Source organism: Cottoperca gobio, chromosome 22 (assembly GCF_900634415.1).
Source record: "Cottoperca gobio chromosome 22, fCotGob3.1, whole genome shotgun sequence".
Taxonomy (NCBI): domain Eukaryota; kingdom Metazoa; phylum Chordata; class Actinopteri; order Perciformes; family Bovichtidae; genus Cottoperca; species Cottoperca gobio.
This window is the reverse complement of record NC_041376.1, coordinates 1,625,123-1,637,500: the sequence shown is the minus strand read 5'-3', so window position 1 is coordinate 1,637,500 and position 12,378 is coordinate 1,625,123. Positions and strand designations below refer to the sequence as shown.

The 12,378-nt window shown below is 35.8% G+C and overlaps 1 protein-coding gene across 1 annotated transcript in view; it reads left to right on the top strand.

Annotated features, from left to right (window-relative positions):
• Window positions 1-11,040, top strand: part of LOC115027823 (RING finger protein 145) — an 11,473-nt gene extending 433 nt beyond the window's left edge. The window contains exons 2-11 of the mRNA XM_029461332.1: window positions 805-1,066; window positions 2,423-2,531; window positions 3,242-3,333; window positions 4,429-4,670; window positions 4,777-4,955; window positions 5,077-5,217; window positions 5,303-5,485; window positions 5,617-5,764; window positions 7,163-7,519; window positions 8,630-11,040. Coding sequence (XP_029317192.1) covers window positions 898-1,066; window positions 2,423-2,531; window positions 3,242-3,333; window positions 4,429-4,670; window positions 4,777-4,955; window positions 5,077-5,217; window positions 5,303-5,485; window positions 5,617-5,764; window positions 7,163-7,519; window positions 8,630-9,382 — 2,373 coding nt within the window. The 5' untranslated portion in view covers window positions 805-897 and the 3' untranslated portion in view covers window positions 9,383-11,040. The remainder of the gene's footprint in view (window positions 1-804; window positions 1,067-2,422; window positions 2,532-3,241; window positions 3,334-4,428; window positions 4,671-4,776; window positions 4,956-5,076; window positions 5,218-5,302; window positions 5,486-5,616; window positions 5,765-7,162; window positions 7,520-8,629) is intronic.
• Window positions 11,041-12,378: the final 1,338 nt, after the last annotated feature.

The following is a 12,378-nucleotide window of genomic DNA, read 5'->3' as shown; positions in this document are numbered from 1 at the left end:
AAGTTCCGGCCTGGTGGCTCATTTAAGTGACTGGATGCATCAAATGAAGTTTTGTTTATGACTTGTGCCTGTTTTAGATTCTGCATCACAAACAAAATTAGAGAAATGCATCTATATAAAACTAAATGTATTCAACAAACATGTATATTTCAATTATTCCGATGTTGATAACAAATGTACTTTCTGCAAAACTGAACAATAAAGTAAAATTCATCAGTTTTATAGTTGCTCATATTATTAAAATATTAAAATAAATAAATAAGTGATAATAAATATTATCACTTATTTTGAATGTGAAGATGAGTTTATTTTCCATTGTTGTTTTTTATTTTAAATTTTATTTGGGAAATGTCATATTCATAAAGCTACATTTCTTAATTCAATTGCATCTTTTTTTTAATTAATTAAAAAAAATGTAGTCTCTTAGATTTGTCACAAATAATAAATCCATGTCAGTAACTTTATTTTTATAAAACATTTATTTTATTTTATTCATATTACCTTATGATATAGCTATTTTATTATTATTTTTAAATTAATTGAAAGGGCTTTGCTGACTGTACATTAAAGCTGCAACTATTAGTTTTACAACTATTTTGATAATTAATTAATTGTTAAAAGTAATTATTTAATGCAAAAATAGCAGAAAATGCTGCTTTCAGCCTCTCAAATATAGAGATTTCCTGCTTTTTCTCTGTTTTATATCATATTAAAGTGAATATCTTTGTGTTTTGGACAAAACAAGACATTTAAAGACGTCACCTTGGACTTTAAAAAACCATGATGTTTTGTTTGTGTTTTCAGATGACAAGAAGACGAGCAAAGCAGTGAGCTAGCAGCATGTGACACAGACAAGCCCTCTGCTCCTCACACCCCCAAAGAAAGTAGGTTTTAAAGATGCCTCGTCTGGAAGAGCTGGCCAACGTGGCCCTCAGGGTGCCGAGCATACTGGTGCTGGACCTGCTGTATAAATGTGACATCGAAGGTTTGACGGAGCACCTCAAGGCCAAAAATGAAGACATGCTGTTCAAATACAAATATGTCATCTGGAACATGTACTACATCGGTAAGTATGCACATGATACAATAATGAAATGTTACAAAGATGCGAGTTAAACCGGCAGCTGAGTTTGGACACTGACTCTCATTCTTCTTTCTCTGTAACGTCTTTCAGTCATGGTTTCATGTTGATGTCGGACTTTCTTCTGATTTGATGTTGATCCTTAAACCTCACCAAACATAAATTTGAAATACTGCGTGTACCCCCTGATTTGGATCCGCTGCAGAATTTATTAGATTCTTCTTCGCCCCATACAACTTGTAGGTTTTCTATAATCCTGCTGACTCACAAACTGAACCAGAAACATAACGTTGTGGGCGTGCGTAGAAACGAGGAGAGACGGTGTGGCGGTGCACCTTGAACGCTGGCACGCCACACAGGAGCCAGCCCAGCTCTTGACTGGTGTCTTTGCTCCGATCCCCACTTCTCACCACTGCCTCCCTCCGTCCTATGTCCCCAAGGATCTTCAGCCGGCCACCTATGTTTTCATTCTCCATGATGGCCACCGTACTCCCTTGCAGCCTCCCTACGACGGCCCCTTTCACGTACTGGGCCGAAAAAACAGGGTGCGTGTTCAGATCACGTCAGGGTCACCAATGTGGGCGTGCGTAGTAATGAGGAGACGGTAGACAAGTTGTCAAGTCGAACGTTTACTTCCCAACATGAACAGGGATACAGTAGTAGTCATGACAGGTAAACAAATAACAACCGGTACATTTCTCACTTCCACTAACTCTTCATATTACCCAGCAAGCTCCTGGGTTACGCGTCTTAAAGGAGACGGACCTCCTCTCATAGTGTTCAGTGAATGTCTGTGTCCCAAGTGGGTCACCACAACATAGAAAATAAACTTCATTATATAAGATCAAAGTTATTCAGTCCAGCGGAAGAATGAAAATAGTTGTTTAGGTAGCTTTTAAATTGTGTTTCTGTTTAAAACATGTTTTACTTCCTAGACTACGGACATGACATGCAGAGTATGTGGTCTGCAGCAAAGCCTTGTTGGTCACGACTAGAGCTGCAACTCTCAACCAATCAATCAGTTAGTTTACAGATTAGCAGCAGATATATTAGGACGTCACCCGTCGCTGCTATTTTCTGACATTTTATTGACAAAACTGCAGCTTATTCAATAATAAATCATTCTTAGTTGAAGCCACAACTTAAAAAACACAGTTGAACAGAGTTTAGTTGTGTAATGGAAGCTTAGTGAGCCTGATTTATAAAAAACTAAAAGATTAACAGCCGATCAGAGGACAACAGGCCGGATGTGAATCCCATTTATTTTCACTCTTGGCTTCATCAAACACAGAAAACGTAGCGTGAGTTTTATTCTTCTTATTATTACCGTTTGTCCTCCAGGTCATCTGATCAACGTGGTGGTGTTGGTTCTGCCACTGAGACACATTGTGACGCTCTACCTCCACATCCTCGCCTCCCTCCTCCTCTACATGGGGCATCAGATTTCCAAGTGAGCTCCGAGCACTACTAACTACACTTATATAGTTTGTACGTTGATTTATTGGAGCGGGATCAGTTTCCTCTCCTGGCTAAGCTCGGCTGCAGAGCCTCTCCCTTCGTGTATCCAGTTTCCTTCGGCCTGATGTTTAATTTTAGGAGACGAGTTCTGCGTCACGTGTTGTAACGTGAGGACGACCAGTGGTTTCTTTAAAGGCTTCAGGCGTGATGCTATAAAAATACACATTTATCTGCTGGCTTTTATTTTCTTGTTTATAAGTTAATAATTGAATTCTTATTTTATTTAATTCTTCTCCATGTGAAGCACTTTGTACTTTGTTTGATTAATGCTCTATTTTTTATTATTATTTATAAGATAAAGTTTATTAATTGACCTACTTAGGATTAGACATAAATAAATTATAATAATTAAACTGAGAAATTTTACTTTCACCTCAGGAATTATTTTGCTTTAGTAGGATAATATTTTCCTCTCAAAAGTTTGTGCATCTAAATACTCTGTTATTGTTCAATTAATTAATTAATTAATTAATATACCCAGTGGTGATAATGCAGTCAAAGTGTAATAACTTTTAAAATTAAGTGTAAAATAACTTCAGATGTTTGTGTTGCTGTTGTTTTAATGGCAAGTGTCTGCAGAAAACAAACACACAGTGAAAATAAAATTATAAAACCAGTTTTGTTTTGCTGTTCGTCTCTCAGGGATTACGTCCGTGACGAGCTGCAGTACGGGGATGAAGGAGCGGTGTACCGGGATTCTCTGGCCTTCAACAGATTTGTCTCTGCAATGACGAGTGAGTCCCAAAAACTAAACTGACACGGAAATCTTGTAGCATTTAGTGTCATTTAGGTTCATTCACTCATTCATTACTGTACCGAATAGTTCCAAGCTTCATTCATAACGTTGACATTTTATTCTTAAAAGAAAAAGTATTATTTTTAAAACCTGGTATAATAAAGATGTGGCTCCATTATTATTATTAATATTATTATTAATATTAATATTATTAATATAATTAATATCATCATTATTATTAATAATAATATTAACATTATTAATATTATTATTATTATTATTATTAATATTATTAATATAATTAATATCATCATTATTATTAATAATAATATTAACATTATTAATATTATTATTATTAACATTATTAACATTATTATTATTATTATTATTATTATTATTATTATTAATATTATTATTATATTATTATTATTGTTATTAATCATATTAACATTATTATTATTATTAATATTAGTAGACTTAGACTCCAGTGGAGCTGCGTAGGATTGTTTCAGACTCGTGTGATCCAAACAGTTCCAATAACTTCAGAACCTTTAAAGTCCAAAAGTCAACATTTACTGAAAAAAGAAAGAGGATAAAATCCACAACATGTTTTTATTTAACTAAACTTTCTGCTTCGATCCGTATTTGTTGGTGTTTATCCTCAAAAACAACATTTTCACTGCGGTCCAAACACAGTTTGCTCTCCCGCTCTTCGGGATGTTACCGGTGCATTCTGTATTTTACGACTAAAGATATTTGTCGATGACCGTCAATATCTGTAGAGCGTTTACTTTAACGTTGGAGGGAAGTGCGTCTTTCCTCTCCCGTCCAGCTTCTGCTGCGGCGCCGCAGGTTTCCAACTCTCATTGGGGTTAAATCTGAAATGAAGTGTCTGAAACCCTCCGCCATCGTCTGTCAACTCTCCTCTCTCACTTTGTGTCGTCGTCCGACTACATGTTGAGCTTGGATTTTACAAATTAGAGGTTGTTTTTAGCTTTATTCGAGAACCTCAATCGAAGCTTTAAATAAAAAATGTAGAAAAGATTTTCGGTTCAGCCTGTTAGAATATTTTGTTTGTAATTTTTCTGTTCAGGCCAGATTATTCTCAGCACGCTGTGTGCCTTCCTCATGAAGACGAGGAAGGTGTGGTTGTTCTCTGCTCACATGCTCCCCCTGCTGGCCCGACTCTGCGCCGCTCGTCACGCCACGCTGTTAACCGTCAACACGCTCTCCATGGGACTGACCGGAGCGGGGATCACCGTGTTCCTCCTCTCGCATCTCTTTGTGCCGTATCGCCTCGCGAAGGCTGCGTATTCAGAGCTGCTGCAGCTGGAGGTGCTCTTATTCTGAAATCATTTATATTAAAGCCCTTTCACAATGCGTCCTGTTACCTTTGGTCATCTGTAATGTTTGTTGTGTTCCCTGGTTTCCTGTCCGTCAGGTGATCGAGCTGTACAGACTTCTGGCTGTGGGAATCTCTCTGTGGAACCAGTTTGCCGTCCCCGTGCTCTTCAGCGTCTTCTGGTTTGTTCTCTTCGTCGTCCAGCTGTGTTCAGACACCATGTCAGCCAAAGCCTCCGCAGCAGGACATCAGGGAATCCTGTTCTTCCTGCTCACAAGGTGTGATGTGTTTACGTGCTTCACTATTATTCTTGTGTGTGTGTTCGTACCTGACATTACACTCGTCGTACTTTGTTAATAATTTGGTGTTTTCTTTGCTTTTGCTTTTTGCACCCTGCAGCGTCTCTGACTGTTGTGCCACACCGTACTCTCTTCTGGGTCTGACCTTCGTGGTGTCCTATCTCGCCCTCGGGCTGCTCAACCTATGCAAGTTCTTCCTGGGAGGTCACACAGCCGTTCAGAATGAGAACGTCATGCACAGGTGAGATCACTGACTCTTCACCTCAAACTGTTTTTACTCAGAGGAGAGGAGGAGACCTCTTTATGTTCACTCTTTCCGTCTTCAGAGGTGTGACTGAGGGCGTCACTCTGCTCCTGCTCGCTCTCCAGACGGGCCTGTTGGATATGCAGGCACTGCAGCGCACCTTCCTCCTCAGCATCATCCTCTTCATCGTGGTCACTTCCACCCTGCAGTCGATGATCGAAATAACAGATCCAGTTATTCTCGCACTGGGAGCGTCCCGCAACAGGTAACGGCAACAACAGTGAAAATCTTTTATTTTGCAGGTGAAACTTTAAGTGAGTTAAATATTTGATATACACAAAGAACAAAACTAAAGTTTTCTGAGGAGTTTGCTCTTAATATCTTCTGTGCTTCCAGGAGTGTGTGGAAACACTTCCGTGGCCTCAGCATGTGTCTGCTTCTGCTGGTTTTCCCCGTCTATATGGCTTTTAAAATCTCCCAGTTCTTCCACATGGACTTCTGGCTCCTTATACTGGTGTCTAGCTGCATGCTGACTTCTCTTCAGGTAGGACTTTCACCTGAAATATTCAAGAAAGGAAACTAAAGTTAAATTAATAAAACATTTCTGAATGAAAGTACATCAAGCTCCATTTCAAGTTGTTTGGCGTTAAGTGCTTCACTTCACTTAGAAGGTAGTAGAAGGTGCACTTCATATTTATCCCCTCCATACCCTACACACTGCAGCTCAGTGAATACACATAGTGCTAATGCTATTATTAATACTACTACTAATAATAATAATAATAATAATAATAATAATAAGCTTTATTTGTAGAGCACCTTTCATACAAGAATTGCAGCCCAAAGTGCTTCACAGCAAAAACATAACAATTAGTACAAGATTAGAATAAGAGCATTTACAGAACAATAATCACAGTGTTGATGTACAAGAGTCTGAAGTACCATTATAACAATAGCAGAATTAAAATAGTCTTAAACATTACAGAATAAAGGCATTTAAGTGCGTTTAAAGTGGCATAGAGTAGCAGCATTAAAGATTGTATTAATGTAATTAACTAATACTAATTATTATTATTATTGTTATTAATAATCATATTACTTATTATTATTATTAATAATAGTAATATAGATTATTAATAATAATATGTATTATTATTAATAATCTATATTACTATTATTAATAATAATAGTAATATAGATTATTAATAATAATATGTATTATTATTAATAATAATAATAATATGTATTATTATTATTAATAATAAGAATAATAATATGTATTATTAATAATAATAATAATAATAATAATAATAATAAGTAATATGTATTATTAATAATAATATTACTATTATTATTAATAATACATTTTACTATTACTAATAATAATAATATGTATTAATAATAATATTACTTATTATTATTATTATTATTAAGTTGTGTACTTATATTATCCCATATAATATATAATATTATTTTAATTATTATTATTAGTAATAATAATAATAAATATAATAATAATCAATTGTATTTGTAAAGCACTTTTCATACAAGAGATGCAGAGAAAATGCAAATAAAACGCGTTCAAACAGAGAAAGCAGTCAATAAAATGAGACAATAAAAAACAGTAGATGCTAAAATATATAAGGGACATTTTTAAACTCTTCGTGTTTAACTTCCTGTCCAACACTTTTTCACCTGTTCTTGAGTCATAAACACAAAACAGTTTTTCTTTATTTCTAATAAGTGAAAGGTAACAATGTGTGCCATGATCCTGTGAAACCTTTGAGGATCAAGTTGTTTCTGGAAGTTTGTGTGTAGATTAAAAGAAGTCCTGACTTTGGCGCCGCACGGTGGTCGTATGAGAAAAACACTTTGACAGACGCAACGAAAGCTCATCAAAGAAAACGTTATGCTGTCAGAATAATACGAAGCGTGTGTCCAGGTTACAGGCACCATGCTGATCTACTCCCTCTTCATGGTGGAGCTGTTCCGCAGCGACCCGATCGAGAGCCTGGACGAGGTGATCTACTGGGTGAACGCCGTCAGCCGGGTGCTGGAGTTCGTGGTGGCGCTCTGCGTGGTGGCGTACGGCACCTGGGAGTCGCTGTTTGGCGAGTGGAGCTGGATGGGCGCCTCCGTCATCATCATCCACTCCTACTTCAACGTTTGGCTCAGAGCTCAGTCCGGCTGGAGGAGCTTCCTGCTCAGACAGGAAGCGGCGAAGAAGATCAACTCCCTCCCCAGAGCCACGGCTCAACAGCTGCAGCAGCACAACGACGTCTGCTCCATCTGCTTCCAGGTCAGTCGCTCTGGGATCACACAACATACAGCAGCGCGAGGTCATTAATCCTTCATTCATACGTACGATACGTTTGTTTCAGGCACAGACACAAAGTGTTAGTCTAAGCATTAACATATGAAACTGATTATATAAGATCTTAAAATCAACATTGGAAAGACGGTAGATGTACAGAAGTATAATAGTCTTAAACATTACAGAATAAAGGCATTTAAGTGCGTTTAAAGTGGCATAGAGTAGCAGCATTAAAGATTGTATTAATGTAATTAACTAATACTAATTATTATTATTGTTATTAATAATCATATTACGTATTATTATTATTAATAATAGTAATATGTATTATTAATAATAATATGTATTATTATTATTAATAATAATAATATGTATTATTAATAATAATATTATTATTAATAATACATTTTACTATTACTAATAATAATAATATGTATTAATAATAATATTACTTATTATTATTATTATTATTATTATTATTAATAATAATAAGTTGTGTACTTATATTATCCCACATAATATATAATATTATTATTATTATTTTTATTATTATTAGTAATAATAATAATTAATATAATAATAATCAATTGTATTTGTAAAGCAGAAGTATAATAATATAACGTCTTTAAATGATGTTTTAATATCACAATATCAACATGACCGTCTCTCCCAGCTCTCTGTACACGTGGCAGAACACGCTGTGTACATTTAGTTCTTAACATCCTGTCTGTTTTCTTCTAAAGCACGTTGATCCTGTTGGTCCAGTTCAGCCGCTCCTCTCGCCATATTTGTTTCTTAAAACGGGTTAATGACGTTTAGTTTTTTTGTCCTTGACAATGATGACGAGAGATGACAAGGAAGCATCGACAGAAACATTTATAATCGCAGAGGAGCGAGAAGACAGCCCTCTCTTTGTCTGAGCTCTCCGTGAAGACGCCACACCGCTCAGAACACGTTTAGTTATTTGTGTGTGTTATTGTGTAACTTTGCTGAATCCAAACTAACCTTTAAAACCCGCTGACTGTAGACGAGTACAGAACCTTAAATACTGGTTTATATCTGTTGCTGTGAAGTCTAATATGTCTCTCCTCACAGGAAATGAGCTCTGCTGTGATCACGTACTGCGGACATTTCTTCCACGGCAACTGCCTCCGCAAGTGGCTGTATGTGCAGGAGACGTGCCCCATGTGCCACCAGACGGTCCGACCCACCTCGACGGGTCCGGAGGCTTCGGGCGACGCTCCGGCTGCTCCGACGCGGCGAGACGAAGGTCCCGATCCGGCTGCGCAACAAGAGGGAGATCCGAACCGGGACAACGGCTCATCCCAAGAGACGCAGGGCGACGCTGTAACTCCTGATCCCGCAGAGCAGCGGGAGGAGACTGAACGCTTTGAGGATGGAGCGAGAGAAGATGAAGACGAACCAGAAACTCACGAGGACGCTGTCCAAGGTCTTCGTTTCAGCTCCAGTGGAGACTTTGTTGGATTCGTCAGCCCCTGCTCTTCAGGGGACAATTCAACATCCCATAAAACCTCTCCTCCTAACCCGCACGGCGAAGGCGAGGAGGTTGTCGAGGACTCGCCGCTGCCGTCGGCTCTTAGCGAGTTCACGGTGGAGCGGCAATCTGACTCTAATGGAGCAGAACTTGAAGACGGCCGTACCGTCTGTCCGACAAACTGCGATGTTTCTAAACGTGACGGCTGTGAAGGGACGCCTGGATCACGGGACAGCTATGAGGCGTCCGGTGTCGAATCACGTGATATAAACTCAGAACTGTCGGACTGCGTCGACAATCCTCAAAGTGGTAAAGAGACCGTCTCTCGCACAGACTCGGAGGACCGTGACTGACTGCATCAGTGCCTTGGAGGACGTAGAGAAACACTTTGCCTTCTTTTATCAGACATAATGAATGTTTAGCAAACGGCGAGCGTCTGGTTGAACACCGGCTCCGTGCAGAAAGACTTTATAATAACCAGCGTTAATAAACGGTACATCTATAGTTCAATAACCGCTATAATAATGCAAATTAATAATATTTACTCATTATTAGTAATGCCATATTTAAGTTATTTGAACAGTTTATTGTTGCACACATAACTTTATATATTAAGTGTTTGTTAATGATTACATCGTAGAGATGAACCAGATATTTATATTATATATTCAATTATAAATGTGCAACTGATGATTAGAATATCTTGTTAAATGGTTAATAAATACTTAATTATAAGCATTATTTAGATGTATAGGTAATAATTGGTTTCTGTACCATCTACTATAATGTTTATAGATGTTTTACAAATAGTTTGGTAATAATTAACAAATACTTAGTATAGTATATAAGATGATATATTGTGTGCAATTAATAAATAGTTTAGAATGTAATTATCGTCCTTTATCAGCTAATATACTATAATTTATAATAATCACACAAACTTATGATAGAATAACATGAATTATAGCATTACTAATTAATAATATTAATAATAGTAAATGTTAATATTGTTTAACAGCTAAATAAGCGTTAAGTTTAATTAATGATGACTTTATTTATGATGGTTATAATAAAGTTTTACCTGCAGAAGTGGCTCAAATTTGATGGTTTTTTTGCGCATATTTGACTCAAATCTGTTTGTTTTTCTTTTAAATTCTGATTTGGGCCACTTTCATATGTGTTTGTAGATCTTTTTGCGAGGCGATGTCTTAATCATATATATATTCATGCAACGTTTTACATTCAGGATCGTGAAAACAGACAAACAAACAAATGTTGAGCATGAAGGCGTGTGAACGCGGCCGTTATGAGACTGAATTATGTTGCGTTAAAACCTCTTATTGTACAACTGTAAAGAAATTGTAAAAATAAATATATAATTCATAGACATGTCTATAAAGCAATTATCTTGCATCAATATTTACCAAATTCTAGCAGGTTACAAGTAATTATGTTGACTTTTTAGTTAAATTGCATTTTCCTCTGCCGTGTTTCCTGTACGTCTCATGTGTGGCAAGAGGAAACGTTTCAGCATCTTTCATGCATCCGCCTTTTGCACTTCAGAAGGTTCTTGTCTCTCAGTATTCAATTAAATGTAAACTTTTTTTACTGTAGTTTCTATATTAATGAATTACAACCGCTGACATCGTGTGCCAGCTTCATGAAGTCTCAACAGAAAGAGTCCAGATGAACCTTTCGTCTGAAATGTTGATTCGAAGATAATAAAGTTTTCTGCATCACTGTTTTATTTCACAGGCATCTCAGTATAATCATCCTGAAGGGTAAAACATTTATCTGTTATGTTTTTATTCCCGAACACACAGCTACTTACATACTAAGGTTGTTTTTTATATATCTTTGCTGATTTTTGTAGTTTTCTCTGAAAAAAATGCAAAGAATGTCGAATTTTAACATGTAAATTTAATCAAAAATTAAATAAAAATAAAAGACAAATCGCTCTGCCAACTTTGACTGAAACTGAAATATTTATAAATAATGTGACCCATATCATTGCCAGACTACTAACTCCCAGTCCAGTCTGTAGTAATTTAATTAACACTGAGTAAGGAAAATTGTTGAATTAACACCTTTGTAAAACATTACATTAAGGTGGGATTGGACTGTTGTGTCAGACACATTACATTCAGCTGGCTGCGACTAATTGTACATGTTGTGGTAGATTATCTGAAATAGAGCGCTGCAATTTACTTTCATTATCAATTAATTGTTATGACAGTAAAATGTCAAGACTAGTGAAAAATTCAAATAATTAGTTCTGTTGGGCCGAAGCATGAGCTTGAGTTTATATTCCTACAAGAGAAAGAAATGCAGAACATATTCACATTTGAGAAGCTAGAATCAGCGAATATTTGTCATTTTTGCTTGAGAAATTACTCAAATGATTGATATAATTGAATAATTAATTAGTTATTTACTGAATGATTTATCAACTAATCGTTGCAGCTTTAAATAACACTATTGATGGCTCTGTTCCAGATCAGGAGCTGTATTTTCTTAATGGAATACAATTTCACATAATTAATATAACAACGTTAATAAAAGTCATGGCACAAGATATAACTGAAATAATTAATATGTAGCTGAATTTAAATTTTTACATCATTAAAAGATAAAAAGCATCTTAATTTTATTTTATTTTAGTTAAACACTGACATGTCCTGACAGACGTTTAATATAATATAGAGGAGAAAGGAAATATCCATATTTTAATAATTATATAATATATACAATATTCTCCCAAAACACTAATCATCACACTATGCTTAAAACTCTTAATGAGAATAATATTTGATATAATTAATATTTTAAAAAGTCATGGTACAAGACAGATCGATAGATGTACTTTATTGATCCAATATTGGGAAATCAGCAGGTTATCAGGCATTGCACAGACGTTACAAATACACAGTAAATATATAAATATAAACACGAGAAATATATATATCTATAGAGTAGCTATAGAATACAAAACATAAAGAAGTAAGTTAGAAAACATAATATACCAAACTACTACAACTAAAATACAAACATAGACATACGACATGTGTGAAGTAGTTGCAGATTTAATGTACTTTTAATTAAGTTTTAATAAAAGACACATCCCACTGCCAACCTTGATTTCAATATTTACCGATATTGTGACTCACATCATTTCTTAATTTGTTTGTAATGTTTTAAGTATAATATGTGTTGAATTGTCGGAGGAGCCTGGGACTTAAGAGTCATTGCCAACAACAACTGTAGGATTTATGCATATGACATTAAAGCCTTTGAATCTTGTAGTAATTTAATTAAACAATAATAAAGCACAATATCAGCCCCACAGGTG